We start from the raw sequence: 20,339 nt of genomic DNA, 5'->3' as shown, positions 1-20,339 counted from the left end.
CATAGAGGCTTTGATGTTCTCTGTTACTTTATCGACTTGTTCATTATTAAATATGTACTGTATATATTCAAAGACTCCCAATTCCCTCCCTAATCTGAGCACTGTCTGACAGTGAACAAAAGATGAGAAAAAAAGGTCTCTGCACTCGTAGAGAGGCAACAGAAAGTACACACTCAGCCAGGAGCTTGGATCGATAAGATAGTCAGCAGTTTTCCATGAGTTACACTTAAACATATTTAGCAACAAGCTACATTTTGTCAAGTTGTGAAACAGATGGTCTTGCTGCCTAATGTCCCGTCATAATCACTGTGATATATTAGCTCGCCACATATGCTAATGAGGTCATTAAGTAATAAAAGTAAGTTAATTACGCAATAATATTAATTGCTAATACATTGGGAAAGTACTCCCCTTAATCAGCTTGTTGTCATATGACAAATGGGTAGGAATATGTGGTGCCTGCATGATGTTTCTGCCATACTGAGATCCACCCATGTCCCATGTTGCAATTAAATAGACATTTGACACTTTGAACAAAAAGGATAGAGTAGGTTTACTACTAACTGAGCAATCGAACACTACTACGAGGAAAATAACAATCAGCAATCAGGAGGTAAGATGGATAGATAGCAGATGTTTAAAGGAAACGTCTGTGGTGACGGTGGTGTTCTAAATTTTTATCTTTTTAAAGAACTCCATGAAAACAAAACCAACAACATATTGAACCTACCAACAAGTATTGTTTGTGTATCCAAAGCCTGATATAGTTGAATTGTCTGTGCCATAAGTATACCTTCATTCCCATGAACACAGGCACTGCAGTTTATTTTTACTTGATGCCACACCATCACACCATCCTCCTAAATGTGTATTAACTCAGTGCTGAAAATAGTCGCAAATACATTCACTATTTAATCCTGGTTGAGTAAAGTGTCACGTTGTTTTAGGAAATTACATTAAATGTATTTTTTAAATTACTTGTTTTTACTTGTTTATGTCCTCAGTAAGAACACACAATTATACAGTACATATAGAAATCCATGATGTCAGTGACACGAAAATAAATGCAGTATGTAAATATTGTGTCTTATTATACATATTTCCACCTTTTCCAGCCATCAACTACACATCCAACTACAAGAAGGCCCCTCCTCCAGTCCCGCCCCGTACCTCCTCTAAACCCCTCATCTCCATTACGGCCCAGAGCAGCACCGAGTCCACCCAGGATGCCTATCATGAGGGGAGGAACCCTCATGGTGGGATGTGGGTCCCTGACGGCCTCAGCCTGGGGCTGAACCCAGGCAGGGCCCTCTACAACTCCACGGACAGCCTGGACAGCACCAAAGCTGTGACCATAGCTATGGAGGCAGCCGGAGTCATGGCTGGAAAAAGACACCCGTCCACAGACAGCCACAGCTCTGTGCTCACCTGCGACAAGGCCATCCTGGTGTCCAAGGCTGAGGAGTACTTGAAGACACCTCGATCCTCTATAGGGATACAGGTTAGTCTTGTCTCAAAGTGTGCAAAATGAGAAGATCTCACATAGGATCAAATGAGTACTAAAATTCTTTCAATTCAAACCTATGCAAGGTTGCATAATAATACAGAATACTCTCTCTCTCACACACACACACACACAACTCAGAAACTGTTCTCTTTACAGCAGCTAAAAATAGCAAGAGTGAGTCACCTTACCGCAATCCATCAATTAAGATTCAACTCATGCTGGAGCAGGTTTTAGTGAATGGAAGTTCACTCCATGGTTCATTTACTCCCTCTCCATTTAATGTACCTATTTCTCTTTCTCTCCAATATAATGGTCTTCACGCTCCCTCTATCCTTCTCTCTCCCTATCTACCTTTTGTCTCTCTCTACCATACTCAGTGTGATCTTATCTTGGATTTGTCTGCCTCATTCTCTAATACAAGCTGAGGTTCTGATGTTGTTGATCTCCAGTTGCAGTCTAAAGGTTGCAGAACAAAGAGTGAGGAATCTGTGGCAGCTCACATCATCACCTCAGGGCCATTTATAGTGTTTTATCAAAGCAAAATATCAAAGTTTTGTGTGAATTTAAAAACCATTGTATCTTCGCTTGCTCTGTACATAGGGAGTAGTAATTTTGCTTTCCTGTATTCTTCTTGGTCCATATACTTTAGTTCTCATCCCCTCAACCACTATTTATCATCATTATTTTACAACATCCATGTCTACTTTCTTCTATTAATCTCTCCCCCATATACTCAGTAGTAAATGCTATTTACTAAAACTGCGGGGCAAAGTTGAACTTGAAATCCTTTCAAGTATTTGAAGTAAAGAATGCAGACCACTTTATTGGAGGTGTTTGAATGTCGTTGGGCGCTGTTCAAGTTTCTTGCAAAAATAAATCAAGCACACCCTTAAAGGGTAATTACTATGTTTTTTTCCAGGTGATATTAAGAAAGTCCTTTGGCTGGAGATCGGCCTAACCCCCAAATTATCAAATGCCGTTGACTGTCAGATGTTGCCATCGGGGAGTCAGCCAGTGAATAAATGATCCCTTCAAAGTCAATTGATGCTGCTACATGTGCTGCGGTGTATCACATTCAAACTTAGAAAATACACAGCAGCAACTTTTGCTCAGGCATTACATTTCACTGTAATGTGTGACTAAGAGCAATTCAAAATAGCCTTCAACACATTTCTAACAGCCTGTTAAAATTATGTACAGTAATGTATCCTGATGAGAAACCGCTACCACAGATTTTTTAACTTTAACTTGATTTTACTTACCAGAAAGTTAGTATAATACAGTTTTCCAAGTGTGTATGTGGAAAACAGAAAAATGTCTTACCAGGCCTGGAAATATTTTTGATGGGCCCCTTATTGGTCCCTAAATTCAAACTTTGATGAAGTTGCATTTGTACTCCACCCCAAGCTGTAAAACTGTTTTGTGTGACTAAAATGTTAACTGAAACTAAAATAAATATGTTCAAAATAAGTCTTTTTTCTTAGCTAAACAGTAAAAAAGTGGGTTCCTCACAAGCCTGTATCTGAGCCATCATCAATAATCCCAGAGAAGACGTATTGCTTGAGTTTACTTCAGTGTGAACAGTCAGCTGGCATACTTAATCTTTAATTTAGTAGGCAGTGTGCCGCAGTACATACAGATTGAGTATGTAGTATGCAGTGCATTAGTATGTGATTTCAAACAGCCAAAGGAGGTGAACCGGTATATGTGGAGAGTGGCTGATGAGTGAATGAGATGCAGGTATGCAGGTGGGTGGGAAAGGCTGCTGATGAGCCTTCAACAGGGCCACGTTCAGCCCAGACAAAACGTAGCAACACGTTGTTTTAAACAGAAACTGGGGTGCGTTGAACACCCTGTTGTGATAGCGTTGTGCTTTTTTATTACCACAAGTTTACAGACACGTCTCTGCTGATTGGGTATCACCTGTGACACAGCCAATAAACGAGAGACACACCCACCAAACGAGAGAAAACATATCTCAAAGCAGTTGCACGCCGTTTCCCACCGTTCCGAGGAAACATGTCGTTCAACCAGGGAACCGTAGCAACACCAGGTGCCCTCAGGCTCTCTGAGTCTGAGGGCACCTGGTGTTGCATCTGGTGGATGGTTTGAGGACGGCCGGTCTGGGGAGTGAGAGGAAGGTACCTGGCCTGGGGGAAGTGAGCAGGATCTGGCAACAGCCAGAGAGAACCAGGCTTGGCAAAACAACAAAGAGAATAGAAAGTCCTTGTGACACCACTTTTCCAAATGGACATGCATGCAGCTCATTCATTACCAGCAGAGGAGAATACAAATCAAATATAGTGTGGATGAGATAACTTTAGAGCGGAAAGAGCCGGACACTTTTAGCCCTACTGTAATCTTTGCGATGAAGCGAAAGAGAATAAAGGGAAAGAGTAGCAAGTAAATATGTCTGTGCGTATATGAGTGAGAGTGACAGAGAATTCAAATTGGCCCCAGTGAAGTCCATAAGCACTTTTGATTACCAGTGCAGGTGCGGAAAATGTCTACATTTACAGAAACATACAAGAGGGACAAAAATGTAGAGAGGGCAGCTTTTGCCTGGCAATAGCACTCACATTGAAAACATACAGGTGGTGGATTTCTTAGTAGGCGGAATCCAGAAATGTATACTCAACATATTTAATTTTGACTACTTTTAGATAGAAATGAATACATTTATAGTTAATTCTACACCAGAATTGTATTGCCGTATGGAGAGGGCTTTAAAAGAGCATTTACAGCAGACTTGTATTTTGGGGAAAAAAACAGTAATGCTTTACTTAACTGGGCCAAATTTCCTAATAATTTCTCAGGATGTTTTCTAATTTTTCTGAGTTAATTATGTTGGATTGTGATTAGTTGAGTTTGTAAGCAGTTGTTAATTTGTAGAACTGCACCATTAAAATACAACACAAATATGATTTAATTGCCAACTCAATAAATAACAAAATATCCAAATAACAAAGATGCTTCTCTATACTGTATAACTACTATATTGTTGCCTGCCAGTTTATTAATAGCTACCAGTCGCTAGATGAGACGACAATAATTTGTTGCAGCAGGCCACACTTGTGGCTAATATTGATTTATCTATATTGCAGACAGCTTCAGCTGCATCAACATCATATCAAATGACCAATCAGTCTGCAATTGACCTGGGTTAGCCTGCGTCTGTATCGATTTGCCATTTCCTTTTTGACATCCCAATCTTAGAGGAGGTCATCATATCTTTAATCTTTGATCTTTAACCTTGTTGACGTGGCGTCTTCCCGCAGTCCTTAAGTACCACTTTAAAAGCTGCCTCAAATGCACTTTTACTGAAGCTGGGACATGTTTGTGTTCTAGAGAACTAATTGGATTGATGTATTTACCAAAATAGTTTTAATTGGAGCCATAATTAGGTTATATAACGAGAGAAGTCAAAGCTTTTAACCTTAATACACAGTCACTGGCTGGGAAGTCACCAGGTGGTGTTTGTGTGTTTTGGATGAAAAGCACAGTGGCTTTTGCTGATGCTCACAGTTTTCACACCTGTGCTGACGTTGTGACTGTGATTACTGATGTAGTGTGTGTGTGTGTGTGTGTGTGTGTGTTGCGTGCGTGTGTGTGTGTGTGTGTGTGTGTGTGTGTGTGTGTGTGTGTTGCGTGCGTGTGTGTGTGTGTGTGTGTGTGTGTGCGTGTGTGTGTGTGTGTGTGTGTGTGTGTGTGTGTTGCGTGCGTGTGTGTGTGTGTGTGTGTGTGCGTGTGTGTGTGTGTGTGTGTGTGTGTGTGTGTGTGTGTGTGTGCGTGTTTGTGCGTGTGCATGTGTGCGCGCACTCCTGTTTATCTCTATGTAGGTAGACCAAAACATCTTCACAGGTAAACCTATTGGACATACATCTCACAGCCTCCTGGATGTTTTGTCCTCCTTCAGTCCTCATCTATCTCAGACATGAAACTCATTTTCTTTTCCGAATCAGAATCAGAATCAGAATCAGAAAAAGCTTTATTGCCAAGTACGTTTACACACACTCATGAGGTGGACTTTGCTCTGATTCTAACACAAAGTAATGGAGGTCACCTCAGCAAGCACCCCAACACTCATCTCCCCCCCACCCTCGCTAACAGCTTCTCCCAAGCTTTAATAACGACCACTCTACACTAAAAGTAGAGTTGACATTTTCTCACAGCAGAAGCATGCCTTATTTTAAACCAGTGTCTTTGCCTCACTCTCATTGTCATAATACTACATTGGGCTGAAAATGTATGAATGTATGTATGTATGAAGCTCAAAAGGCCTCATATGGACATTTGTGGATGGCTTTTGCAATCATTCTGGTGGAAAAAGCAGGCATGATATTTCTGGTATTATAGGAATATACTGTACACAGATGTGTATTTTAGTCACACTAGCAGCTCTTTATGTACTTGTTAGCACTTCTGAGCCTAAGTTTAGGCTAAGTTATACTAAGTATACATCTGAGGCTAACGGAACGTCATTACTGACATCATTGCAGACCATTTCTGGTACAGTCACAGTCGAATAAAAGGCTCAGTGGGCACTAAAGAAGAAATACTGAAATGACAAAGAAAGGCTTAAGACAGCAAAAGAAAGGAAAGAAATTGTGCCATTAAGCCAGCAGGTAATTGTTAACACTAGACAAAGAGAGAAGTGAAAGCAAAGAAATTAAATAAAGGATGAGCAATTGGAGAAACAAGGAAAAAATGATAGATAGAAAAAGTGTGGCAAAAATAGTGAACACTGACAGGGTTTCCATAAAGACAGTAAAACATGGGGCTCCAGGGAGTGATGCTCTAAGCCTGGGCTCCTGGGCTCCTGGATCAGGATCATAGCCTCACAGGGGCAGGCTGTATCATCATCAGTCCCTCTGCCTTCCTATCCCATAATATCCACTAATGTTGCCCTATCTGTCACTGTGTGGTCACAAAGCTGTGGAAATTTAAGAAAGACCAATCTGTGCTACCTAACTACAAGTAATTAGCATTTATCTAAGAGGTTGAGCATCAAGCAACATTAGCATTCATTTGAAGTTGTGTTTTGGCCACCTGATGAATGTTAGTACAATATTCCTTCTCCTTTTAGCTTTTGTTTGGTCTAAACCAACTTCTGAGAAAAGATATCTGGCTCTTCAGCTGCCATATACTTACAACCATGTGTACCAGCATGTTGCTGTCTTTGTAGCATACAGCAGGTGTATCAGAGCTTTTTCACTAAAAGCACTGCCAGTGTTCAGAAAGGATGTTGATAAGAGTGGTGTGAGTGAACCAGAACAGTAAGGTTTTGGGCTGTAAAACCAAAACAATTCTAAAATAGCTCTGTAAAGTTGTATAGTAGTGAGTTCTCTATGGGTTCACTAAACTAAAATGGATTTTTTTAGGCATTATATAGTGTGCAATATAACACACAGCACATCCTCCTTTTTCTCGTTTTTAGATTCATTTCCATAGAAACCTCAAATTCTCTGTAGGAAACGTCTTCAGTCTTGTTGCCTTTGCTGCCTCCATAAATCATACAGTGTTTACTTTCTGACAGGCCGTGTACAGTTAAGGTGCTCTGTCCAGTCTCAAACCAATAAACCCAGAAGCACCAGGGAACGGAAGCTCACATAATGAGAAGCACTGTTGGTTTGTATCATTTCTTCACATTAGGTGGAAGCAGCCACGGACTCTGAATCTGAAAGCAAAGGTTCCCGGGAGTACCACTCTGTGGGGATCCAGGTGGAGGACAACAAGAAAGGGTGAGATAACGGTTCTGGGATTTTTAGCTCATTAAAGTCCTCAGTCTGTAATGTTTGCTCTCTGCCATTATTTGCTATGCTATTGTGGCCTGTGTGTATACATGTGTTTTCATTCATGTTTGTTTTTCTACCTCAGACAGGGCAGGTTCAAACGCTCCAACAGTGTGACTGCAGCTGTGCAGGCTGACATGGAGCTGGAGGGTTTCCCTACCATGGAGGACAAGGGCCTGCAGTTCGGTGGGGGCTTCCAGCGTCACTCAGAGCCCAGCACGCCCACCCAGTATGGGGCGGTTCGAACAGTACGTACCCAGGGGCTGTTCAGCTACCGCGAGGATTACCGTACCCCTGCAGAACCCCCCAGCCCCAGGGAGACCACCAGCGAGACCCCCTGGCAGCTGGAACCCCCCTCCCCACGGGAGAACGCGGCCTCGTCAGGCGAGTCTGGCAGGGCATCCCCCTCTCTGAGGAGGGATGGGAGCTGGTTCATGCAACTGCTCCACACAGAGACCAAGAGGATTGAGGGCTGGTGTAAGGAGATGGAGGCAGAAGCTGAAGAGAATGACCTGTCAGAGGACAGTGAGTGTTGTGCTGAAAGCTTCATATATGTCTTTCTGGAATTTTTTTTGCAGTCAGATTGAAAGATGGATCCTTTTACAGTAATGTACTGGAGGCTACTAAATATATTCCACTGTACTGTATGTCTTGTACTTGATGCTGTGTATGTGTGTGTGTGTTTGTGTGTTTCAGTCCTAGGTAAAATCCGAAGTGCAGTAGGAAGCGCTCAGTTGCTCATGTCTCAGAAATTCCAGCAGTTCTACTGGCTGTGTCAGCAGAACCTGGTAAGAAACCCATCAAAGAGTCACAGTGTGCGTGTGTGTGTGTGTGTGTGTGTGTGTGTGTGTGTGTGTGTGTGTGTGTGTGTGTGTGTGTGTGTGTGTGTGTGTGGTTGTGTGTGTGTGTGTGTGTGTGTGTGTATGTGTGTGTTCTAAGACTACAATTTCCATTGTTCTTCATGTTCATACTAGCTCAGCCAAGTTGCTGTGTGGTTGTTTGTGTTTGTCAACTGTCTTATGTGATTATAGATGTTGATACTTAGATATTATCATCGTATTGCACTTTATATATGTCAATAACAACAAAAGAAACAGCAGAAAAAATACTATTGCCAGGTACCATCACTTCTACATAATTACACATAATCATTATCAATAGGGACAGTAAGTCTTTATGCAGCTCTAAATAATTTATGTATGATGATCCATGAATGGTAACGCATTCAACAAAAAAAGAAATTTATAAAAGGTGTTAATGTGAGCGAAACAAACCAGCTGCCATTTACATTTTTCAAATCAATATAGTATCCATTTTCCCCCATATTGCAATGTAAGAATCATTTCTCAAAAAGTCAGATATTGTTATTTTCATGGCAACACAGAAACAATTAGCATTCAAGTCACATGTAGGTTAAATCCAGTTTGTAGCCCATTTGTACACTAACTTTTTTCTATATTTTCTATATATTTTTTTTTTCTATATGCATAAATCAGAAAACATCACATCTGACTTTTAAGTGAGCGAAAAAAAATAATTGAAAAAAGCATAAAGTCCAAAACATTGTCATTAGAAACAGTACCACACTCCTTTGTGTCCCCTCACAACTTTCGTTTTCCAACCTTCAATACACATTTAATGCCTTAGCCGGCACTAACAAGCAACTCAAAGCTCCCTCAATATCACTGATTCTGAAAAAAAACCCACTGAGAATCAGTAGCTATATAGCACATATATGTATATATATGTATATATATATATATATATATATATATATATGTGACCTCAACATTTTGAAAAGAATGCATATGGGTGTATTTTCAGTGATGCAGCTTTGTCCTGAGAAGAGAAGAACAGAAGGCTGAGCCAAACCTGGGTATAGACCTAAATATCCAAACACCAGCCGCTCTATTGATCATTCAGTGCAGGGACACACACAGCTTCAAAGATTTCTGCCTCATATTTTTCTTGCACTGTTCACAACTCGTTTTATTGATCTGAGCAAGTACCCAATATTTTAAATGAAGTTGGTGCGGAGTTATAAGAGTAAGAGTGTTGCTGCTTGTTTTGCAATGTGCAGCAGAAACTGCTCGTATAGGGGGAGTGGGAATTGCACAGGGATTAGACACAGTGAACCAGCCTATTAGAACAAGTCAAGTACTTTGTCCCACTAAAGGAGAAAGTATTATGTAGGTTTACTTAACAACGTTAGAAAGCTGCAGCATTTCTCAACATGACAAATGCACATGGAACAATATTAACTTCATACTTTTTCTTCATTTGTTAAATAAATGCCCACAGATTAGAAGCTTGCAGAGATGTCTAATTTCTCTCCACCTGGGTCAACTTTCACAAAGCTTGATTTAAACAGGCTCTAAATGACAGTGTGCTTCCTTGGGAGGAGCTCCAGGATTAAAAGCACACACTGACACAGCCAGGGCTTAAAACTGCACTGACTCCTTCGAAATCTGCCAGCTCTGGATGTTTGAAGCCTTAATACTTCTGATACAGTTTGCAGAACATCACAAGTTCAGGGGTCGGAATAAAGCTGATGAAGTGCTGAGGCACTCCCTCGGTAATAACAGATAACAGAAATGTATTCTGTTCCCAGCTTACCTTACATGATGGATACTATGATATTTCAAATCTGGGGTAATTTTGATAAAGTATTTTGCTGTATAAAGGAGAATTATGCTAATCTCATAATATTATATAAATATCAAAGTAAAACTTTGGCTCCATATACTATTATGCAAATTTAGAAGATTTGAGTCAGCCCAAATTAGATTTATATTTTTTAAATAACCATAAAGTAAAATTAGGTTACTGTAAACTTTATTCTCAGTATCACTGACACAGTTTAATATACTGTTGCACAATTTGGCTAAAGTCATCTGATTTAATGATTATTAACTTAAGGAAACAGCGGAATAAATAAATCATTCACATGTTTCTCTTTGATATGTTTCTTTCTAAAACATGGTAGTGTGGCAGGACATAATGCCACTTTGTAATTCAGAGAGAACCACTGAAAACCAAATGATAGACATAATAACTCACCTATAAATGTAACTTACCCATAAATGTAGCATAGAAAATACCAGACACTGCCATCATACTGTAAATCTATTGGACCTTCAGACAGCAGCACCCTTCACCAGCCACCTAATCTAAACGCCATGAGTGTGTGGGAATGCCTCAGTGGGGTTAACGAGTCGACACGTCCCATCACATCTTAAGTTGCAGATTCTGCTGGCTTGAGAAAGACTGGAAGAAATCAAAAACTGAAACAGTAGGCTGACTTAAACACTGCAAAGAATAAACATGTGCAACCACTTTACTAGCAAATTACCATAGCAACCATGCTATATGCAACATACCATTATGTAGCATACATCCCTAAGACACAAGCCCTATATTGCATATAATTTTGAAGTACAATTACAACTATGATTAGTTTATCATCAAAGCACTGTGTGCAAGAACAACATACAGTAGGTGCATGCAAGAGATCGGTGTAAATACAAAAATAAAAAACACTCTGAAGCCAACTGAAGCAGATCCAGAAGTCTGAAAGGTTTTAACAACATTTATCTGGAACGCATGAACAACTTTAAAATAAACAATTTTCTTGTTTTAACCATAGTAAAAAAAACTGCAGTTATTCATATTCAATGTTGCCTCTTATGTCCATAGTCCATACAAAAAGCAAAGCTATGGCCTTAATATTATTAACTCCATGTTGTGTAAAAGGTTCTAAATAAATTAAACGCCGTAGTATGATGGGACCATTGTTAAGACAACCATATATTTGACACCAGTGTTATAACATAATATATAATATACAGTATACTGTATAATAAGTAATTAGAGGCTCAGGAGGAGCTTCTATCCTCAGGCCACTAGGATCTTAATGAGGAGAAAAAAAGAAAAAAAAAATGAGAGAACTTGAATTTTTGCACTTGAATTTTTATAACACAATTTTTAATGTTGAGATATTAATGTGTGTAATGTGTGAATCACAGACCGTGTTTCCTGCATACATTTTAAATCTGTAAGAAAAATGCATTGGAAATTTGGCAAAGGAACCCACTGCTCAAATATTTTTGGGCTTCAAATGTTCACACCGTATTACTGTTTTCATTAAGTTAACATTAAGACTGTGAGGCCCATAAACTTTGTTTCCTTGAGAGTACATAAAACTACTTGATAATGTAAGTGGGTGTAGTTTTTTAGGTAACATTCATACTGTAGTCATACTTAACGGTTACTGATTGCATTCCTATGTGTATTATAACAACAGAACAGCTCATGTGTTTTCTATTCAAGCATCTCTTTTCATATCTAAGTCTGCAAGAAATGTTAACTTTTTTATTTTGGCTAATAAATAATGAACATTTTGAGCAGAGGGGGACTGCAATCATGGATAAAAGCCAACATCTAACAGAATAGAATTACCTTTTAAATTCTATTATTAACATTAAGTATTAACACAGAATCTCATAACTCATTAAAACCTGCAGCAACTTACTGCAGGCCAGCTGCAGAAACAATGAGGCACTCCTCAATCTGATGTTTTCTTCATGTCAGGAATTGAGTGATGCAAAGGACTGAACTGACAAAGGCAGTTTATTATTTCTGAGCTCATTAATGGAAATAAGACAGGATTGGTTTCCATCACAAGTTGATTCATGACATTCATGCCTGTTGTGATGAGTGATAAGGACATCTAGTGGAGCTAAGCTGAAGTACAATAACTAGTGTGGTCATGACTCTTTTGTATGCATATGTGTGTACAGTGTGTATGTGTGTGCAAGCGTAACAGTGCTTATTATCTGGCACTGAACCAACCATCTGGCTCTTTATTAAATGTCACCACAGACGTTAATGTTATCTTTGCCACTTCTCACCCGCATCCCTCATAGGACCCCAGTGCCATGCCGCGGCCCACTTCTCAGGACCTGGCTGGGTTCTGGGACCTACTGCAGCTCTCCATCGATGACGTCACCATGAAGTTTGACCAGCTGCAGCAGATCAAGAGCAACAACTGGAGACCAGTAGACAGCCCAGAGAAAAAGGTGAGGGTTCCCCTCGGCACTGTTAGCCCTGAACCCAGACAGCCTGAAGATATTACTGGATATTTAGCTGCATGTATTTTATATAATGTTTCTGATAAAACCTCAAAGACTGGAACTGATTCAAAACAGGTAGACATAAGAAACTGCCAGAGTGTTGATTCTTTTTTTTCATTTAAATTTATTTGTTTGAACATTTTAGATTAGGGGATGTACAAAATTATTAGGGGAGGGGAACAGAAAAAGGGGAGACTATTTTTTCCTTTTTTTAGAGGGAAAAAAAAAAAAAAAAAAAAAAAAAATATATATATATATATATATATATATATATATATATATATATAATAACATAATATATGAAACCTAAAACTTAAACGCAGATTTGTTTGTAATACAGATCAAAACATGCCAACAGGACTGAATCATAATCTTGAACACTGAGTTTGTTGGTGTTTTTTTATCACTGTAGTCCACACCAAATTGTTGAAGTACTAACCCAAGCTTAACAAACACCTCGTAATTTCCCTCTCTTCTTCCTAAAGCCTCCAGCCCCCGTACCAAAGAAGACAGTTCGACAGAGGAGCATGGTGACGAGAGAGAAATCCCTGGACCTACCAGACAGGGGGCGGCAGGAGGCCCGTCGGCGGCTCATGGCAGCCAAGCGGGCAGCCTCCTTCCGGCAGAACTCAGCCTCGGAGCGAGCCGACAGCATCGAGATCTATATTCCCGAGGCTCAGACTAGACTTTGAGAAGATAGGGTCCGGGGCCGACAAGTCTCCCTGCTCCCACGTTCAAACAACTTTAAAACTAGCCTTTTTTGTAGACTGCTACTCTCTCTACTCTTCCTTTATTCATCTGTTGTCTGATCTCAATAGCCATCCTCAGTGCCCATCGCCAACACCATTGGTCTGTAGGATGTGCCAAGCCTCTTCTCCCATTGCCAGAATAAGTGTTAGCAGAATTGTATGTCTGACATGGGTTGGTTGGGTTTCTCCTTGGTTTGCTGGTGATCATGATACCCAGCCTATAAGCTCTCTCATTCAATGTCCTGGATGGGTATGTCTGTAGTTTTTCAGCATTTGCAAAGTGCCATTTAAAAAGTGCAGCTTTGAAAACCTACCAGCAACCAGGCCTTTGAGCTAAAAAGAGTAAATGAGAGAAATTCTATTTATTTCCAGTTGTTCATAAATGGTCAAAGTTAATAATAATCTTTCAGTATTTTTAAATAATTTAAGGTTACATTACGACTTCTTTTGTTTCTCTGGTCTTTTTGGGGGTAAATGTTAATTACAAGCTAAATATCACAAAATTGTTTAAGTTCAAAAACTTTTGAAAAGTGCCAATGCTTGAAATACCTCAACTACGTGCATGTGGCACTGATCACCCATTCAAGGTTATTCAGGCAGCCCTTATAAGCTCACTGGTCAGTGGTGAAGAAATGCAGCTTTCTACTCAATCTGGTTGTAGTCAATTGTTTTTCTTGCGTCTGGATTGGTGGAAGAATGATATTTGTCAGCTCATTAACATGCACATGTCAAATAACTTTCCTATACAGTATATCTCATGTTCCTGTTGCCAACTTTCAAATATTGACAGTTACTTGAAGCTGAATACATGCAAGTCTTGTGCCAACATTTTCACCATGTTAATGCAGTCTAAAGAACTATGAAGGTTTGTGTAACTCCTTAGATCAAAATGTGTAGACAAATGCACTTATGCACTTATTACAATTCTCTCTATTTCCAAGGGAAATGTACATACCCAAGTTCACAATAGTACTGTTGTATTTTTGAATTGTGAGCGGGAAGAATAGTCATTGTGTATATATTTTTCCCTCATGTTCTTGCCTGCCCTCTCTATTGCTATTGACAAATCTAGATTTGTTGCATACGTACAGTGGCTTGATCACACACACACACACACACACACAAAACCACACTGCTGTGGTTTCATCTAATAAACTTCTCTCAGGCCCTTTCAAGTAGCGCCCTCAGCCACAGTTAATGAGGAGTGATAGAAAAACTGCCAAAACATAAACAAAATTTCTGCATACTAGTTTCATTAATCCAAGAAATGATTAGTAATCTTCATATTTCTTGAAAAGTTCTGTGTTGTTCAAAGTCTCCTACTGCATTCACTCCCTGTAGGAAAGGCTTGGAAAAAATGAAACAAAAGTGGGGCAAATGCATTCCAGAGGGATGCAAGCAGCAAGTCCCAAATAACTAAAACTTTGCAAGTCTGTTGAAAGGTAGTCTCACTTTGCCAGACCTTCCTTCACAGGGCTGTGGAGGAGGGTCTGGCTAGTCCACACAGCATTTCGGGATGGGAGAAAAACATGCTCTGGTTAATTGACATTTCTTTAAATCAATCACAATCGTCATGGGCGGTACTAAGCGCCGGACAGAGCCCTGGTGCCACTGCAAAATAGCCTCAGGAAGAAACTTGTTTGGTGGAACATGTATACATTCAAAAGTTGTGAAACAGAAAACTCAGAATGGACAGATAGTCTAGCTAGCTGTCTGGATTTACCCTGCAGAGATCAGAGGAGCAGTTAACCATAGTCCTCATAAATCCACCGGAGTTTAAAATTCCAACACAAAGAAAGTGGAAGGAAACGGATATCCAGGCGAAAAGAGCGACATCCAGTGGAATTTCCGGCGGCACTGGAGCAATCTCGGAAGTGGAACGTCGTGGATATCGACTAGTTGAAAGGGAAATGAGAAGACATGAGAATGACATGAGAAATAAGATATTAACTCTCTGTGGCTATGCAGACCATTGTGTGATGGTTTTTAGCTAGATATTAATATTTGCCTTTGACTCCCATCACCATGTTGAGATGTACCAATTGCACCAGCTCTTCATCAGTTTAGCTTTCTTATAACATACAGTAGGTGTTTATTAATGCTAATTGGAGATTTCCACATTGAATTAAAATGGGTCGACCACTCAAACATATTCTGCAGATTAGTTGTTATTAAATACTTAGACATGCCACCAGCCAGGTGTTACTGTTACCTAGCTGACTGAACCAACTGACAAAACTAATGTTTTTGTTTTATTATGAAGTTAATAGGAAATATGATTGACATATCTGACCAGACACTGGATCAAAATGTCTTTAAATAATGAAGTGACCTGTAAAGTTTTTTAATTAAATTTTGTGAAAATAACACAACACACCTCAATTATGTAACGGTATGCTAATAACGTGCATGCTAATTGACCCGTTAGCATAATCAGATATTTCCAGCTCTTTCGATACTGCACGAATACTGCTAACTGTGAAAGGCATATTTCTTATTTGAATTACTTAATGCTAGCACAAGAAAAGCAAGTTTTTATGGTGCAACTCCATTTAGGAAATCACTAATTTAAAATTAGATACTAAGAACTTAGGAAGGACTTTACACACAAACTTAGCGATGGATTTACGAATAGCTGGTGCAACCGAATCATGGTACCTGATGTGAAAGTGGAAAACCTAAAGTTATGGGGCCTTGGATAAGAGTCTCTAGTGGTCATCCAGTTTACTTCCAGGTAGTTATAAGTTAAATTATCATGGAGGTAAACTCATCTTGAGCAAAAGCTAAAATTCTGCTGCTTTTTATTATCAATCTTTGGTGCCAGAAACATCAGTCTTAATTTCGTTAACAATGTTATATTCAAATCACTGATTTAAAAACTGAAGTCTATTGGGAAAAAGTTGGATAATAAACCAACTAAATGGTGCTGCTTTTTATTTAATAAATACAGTACTAGATAAACAATCAATGCGCTGTCACAAACAACCAATGCAACACAATGTGCGGTCAGCTGATCAATCACATAAAAATCTATTTTTATGACTTTTTGATCGAGTGATTGTCCCTGTGGGTTGGACCAGGGAGATTTATCATATAACAACACATTTCTTTGGATTTGAATATTTTGTGTGTTTTGTTGATGTGTGCGTGCGTGTGTGTGTGTGTGTGTGTGTGTGTGTGTGTGTGTGTGTGTGTGTGTGTGTGTGTGTGTGTGTGTCTTGTTTTTGTAACGCAGTGCTGACCCATTCAGAAAAGAGAGGGTGGATCTGGGTTCAGTGTGGCTAGATTTCCCTATTACTATCCAACTGTGGCCTGACCCGCATGTCTCTCACACACACCCAAATACACATTGTCCCTAAGTCATTAGCACTCTGTTGAAAAATATTTTGGATACCATACCATAGCATATACTTTACTTTTTTGTGCTACATATTGTGTTTTTGATTCTTATTGAATTTAGACTTACAACCCATCATGACTCCAAGTATATATGTGTTTTCCTAGTTTCCAGTTTCAAACCAACCTTTCACTGTATTAGAATTCATGAGGCATTGTTTAGTTGTCATAAATTATTGTAGCAGAGCTCAGACAATACATTTCAGTGAGCTAAGAAGTGTATTCAGTCCTACAAATCCCAAAGTAACCAAGTCAGCGGTAGAGTGTTTCAAACATGCAGTGCAATATTTCAGAGAAGATTAAAGAATGGACTTTTAAAAGCCCAAGGCTGAGATTACACATCTTCTTGAAAAACACACCCATCTATAATTTTACAGTTTTTTTCATTGCAGAGGTAGGGGCCTTTAACAGTATGACAGTGGGTTTCTGGAAAGCGTCTGGGTGTGTGAAGCCAGGCAGTTGGCAGAGCAGAGACGTTCCCCTGCTGTTGCCACAGTGGCAGGCAGACGGGACAGAGACAGACCCAGCCTGACATATGTTGGCTTAGAGGAGACGAGAGCTCCGCACTGAGCCCCAAACTGCTGGTGTTGTATATTGTTGTGAAGCTGTAAGGCTGTTCTGTGAGGATCGCTAGGCACTGTGCTGGGTATTTTTCAGATCTCCCTTTGACTAAACAAAGCAGCTTATGTAAGATTTCAGGTCCTTGGTGAGATCAAGTAAATAGCCTCCAAGGTCCTCAAAGCTTGCGTTGATAAATGTATTGCTGAATAGTGGCCTACGCTATAGTACATAAGCATCAGCACTACACTTATTTCTATCAATCTGTGCTCGACTAGTTTTCACTGAAGGCTGTCTATTGAAACAACAGAGGAGTTGATGCAAATTGATCAGGGCTGTGAAATAAATTAAGTGTATCTGCACTCTTTGTTCAGTTTAAAGGAAATCTCTTGGTCCTCTGAAAAGCATGCAACATAATTGCAATGAGACCAAACCATTTCAAATTGTATAGTGGAATCAGTTTCAGAAGTTACAGGGAGCAGAAAATGTTGAACAGGATTTGTGCAATAGAGAAACAGACTTTAGTCAATTTACAGTTAGAGGAAAGAAGTGGACTTGTAGAAAGCATACATTTAGTTTGAGAACTTTCCCTTTTGGAAAATATTACCTTGGTACTCCTGAGACTCTCTCCTCTCGCCGTTTTCTAAACTATGAACAAATCTCTCTGCTGTGATGGCTAGGTCAAGTTTGTCTCCTACTGAAAGTCATTTTTCATCTATGAAAGGTTTTTAACTTCCTTTTCGTCCAAATAGGTATGAACACACATGAACTTCTATAAAGGGCCTCCTGTTACAAAGTGATCTTGTTTTTCCTTATTTCAGTTGGTGTTTTACGTTGGATCCCTTCGGTTGTGTGGGTTGCATGTGATACTGTGAACATTGGAGGATTCAATGGTGATTGTGATTCAACTGTGGTGAAATGATGGTAATGTAACAGCTAGTCACCAACCAAAACCTTGTGAAAACCCCAAGGGCAGAAAAGTGCACCAGTGTCACATTTAATGTCATGAGGGCAGCAATTAAGTACAAGTGCCATCTTTTCTGACTTATTCAGCATACTGTAAAATTATTACTCTACACAGCCACATTTTCCTTCATCAATTTTATGTAAGCCAATCATTTCTGCCATCGCCTTCCTTTCCACATTTTCAATCACATATTTCTATCATTTCGACATCTGTGGCTTCACTTCTGGTACGAGTGTCTACTGTCTGCTTTTACTTCTAGAACCCTTGATGTGAAACATTTCAAGGGGACTTTTTCATGCTGTGGAAAGAGCGTCAGACTCACTAAGTAGACTGATACAACACTTCCTGGAACTTGGAATGTGAAACCACACTATAATTACTAGATTAAAATGAAAAAGGTAGTCGTTTAGCTAAAACTATTTTCATCTCTTGTATATCATATCTATAGTGAGGATGAATATAATGCCAAATATTCATTATTTGTAAAGAAATATATATAGATATATAAATATATAATATATGCTTCATTGAAACAACTATTTTCTGCATTTGCTCATGTTTTATTGTCATTTTTACTTTATTATGGTTATTTTAGAAGCTGATATGATGGCATGCGAAATACTGATTGAATGTAGGCTTATTTATAATTTTTTGTTTTTATAACACTGTCCCACTGATATGTTATGTATTTTATTTAAGTCAATTGCATTTCTCAATGTGTGCTATTTCAGTGCAAGTTAACGTATCATTGGGTTATTTTTGTATTATTTTACTAAGTTTAGTAGACGTTTCCCTCCATTCTTTCCTAGCTGAGCTATTGAAAGATTTTTGCCTCTTTGAGTAGTTTGGTCATTGCTGAGATCATCCAGTGTAAATAATTCTGCAATTAAATTTTCGAAGAAAAAGTTTGGAAAAGTTTGTCTGTGTGGTGCCTGTTTACTTTAAATATATATATATATATATATATATATATATATATATATATATATATATATATATATATATATATATGTGTAAACTTAGTAGTGTACTCAGTACCAGTTAGAGTAAAATTATTAAAATTTGTGAAATGTTATTTATTAACATACAATTCCGTAAAGATTTTATTTCATATTGCCACCAAACTACATTATTTAGCTATCCAATGCTTGTCATAATGACAACAGTATTCCCAATGCTGCTCACAGGGGGAAACCTCAATGAATTTATCAAACTGTTCTTGACATTTCCTGCATTTTATATCTGTATTCAGGCAGCAAACAGCAAAGATATAAAGATGAAGGGCAGCTCTGAATCTTCTGGTGAAGAAAAAACTGCATGTATCCAGTGATTTGGCATTTATATCATGGATAGAATATAACATCACTAAATATTTATTTATTTTTCATAGAGCCACCATAAAGAATGAGTTCACTCACTTATAACTGTGATCCCTCACATCAGAACAAAATATCGAATAAACATATTCAGATCAGATCCTCCAAATCAAAAAATAACATTGTTCAAAAACATTTTATTAGGATTAAAACACACCACCGTGATTCAAATCTCACATAGTGTTTGTCTGAGTGGAATTCTTAGAGAAGATGCACATGAGAATATGGCCTGAGTGGAAAATATGTTACAGATCAAGACATGTAAAGAATTGGTTGTAAATATCTTTGACAATATATTTCACGAACACTGTAGCAGTATTGATTTTATTTGGCAACATTACATAATTGGTGTAGCAGACAAAATAACCATGTAAGGTGTCAATTTCACTGCAGATTTCCTTTCAGTATCTAAGTCCTATTGTCATTAAGTACTTGGTTTAAGAATGATATCATCGTAGATACTTAATACTTACATTGGTTACACAGATTGAAGGTGTGTTTGCAAGAATATGATGATTCCAAACCATAAACACTTTGAAATCATTAGTCCAAGACCCTGCACACAGGTGTTTTCAATCATTCTGGCTGATTATACCTCTTCTCAGGTTTAAGTATTTATTAATGCAATATTTCGACCTACAAGGTCTCAGTCAGGCAAACAAAAACTATTTATCCCACTCTAAAGCTGACAGGCAAGTCAGGAAGATGTCAATCCTTAAGTACATTGATAAAAAAAATCCTACTGCTTTATGCTTTTTCTTTCAATTAAACATCCAGTTGGTTTTAAATGTTCTTGTAGTTAATATATCAATATTGCAGATGTAAAAAAAACATAGCCATTCAGAAGTCATTCATTAACTAG

At 38.7% G+C, this 20,339-nt stretch overlaps 1 protein-coding gene and 1 long non-coding RNA gene across 7 annotated transcripts in view; both read left to right on the top strand.

Annotated features, from left to right (window-relative positions):
• The window catches only part of dlgap2a (discs, large (Drosophila) homolog-associated protein 2a), a 119,011-nt gene extending 104,223 nt beyond the window's left edge, over positions 1–14,788 (top strand). For 4 of the 6 annotated variants that reach the window (XM_035994826.1, XM_031288673.2, XM_035994827.1 and 1 more), the window contains 6 exons: positions 1,116–1,501; positions 7,160–7,248; positions 7,385–7,824; positions 7,996–8,087; positions 12,225–12,377; positions 12,917–14,787. In XM_035994826.1, the coding sequence (XP_035850719.1) occupies positions 1,116–1,501; positions 7,160–7,248; positions 7,385–7,824; positions 7,996–8,087; positions 12,225–12,377; positions 12,917–13,123 (1,367 nt within the window). In that variant the 3' untranslated portion in view covers positions 13,124–14,787. Of the gene's footprint in view, positions 1–1,115; positions 1,502–7,159; positions 7,249–7,384; positions 7,825–7,995; positions 8,088–12,224; positions 12,378–12,916 lie in introns of all 6 variants that reach the window. The other 2 variants (XM_035994828.1, XM_035994825.1) reach the window with 1 other exon arrangement.
• An 80-nt stretch (positions 14,789–14,868) lies between these two features.
• On the top strand, positions 14,869–19,016 carry LOC118493760. Its single transcript, XR_004895753.1, has 2 exons — positions 14,869–17,593; positions 17,645–19,016. It is a non-coding gene; the product is annotated as an uncharacterized LOC118493760 (long non-coding RNA).
• Positions 19,017–20,339: the final 1,323 nt, after the last annotated feature.

This window comes from Sander lucioperca, chromosome 18 (genome assembly GCF_008315115.2).
Source record: "Sander lucioperca isolate FBNREF2018 chromosome 18, SLUC_FBN_1.2, whole genome shotgun sequence".
NCBI classification, from domain to species: Eukaryota; Metazoa; Chordata; class Actinopteri; order Perciformes; family Percidae; genus Sander; species Sander lucioperca.
This window is presented reverse-complemented; position numbering and strand designations above follow the sequence as displayed.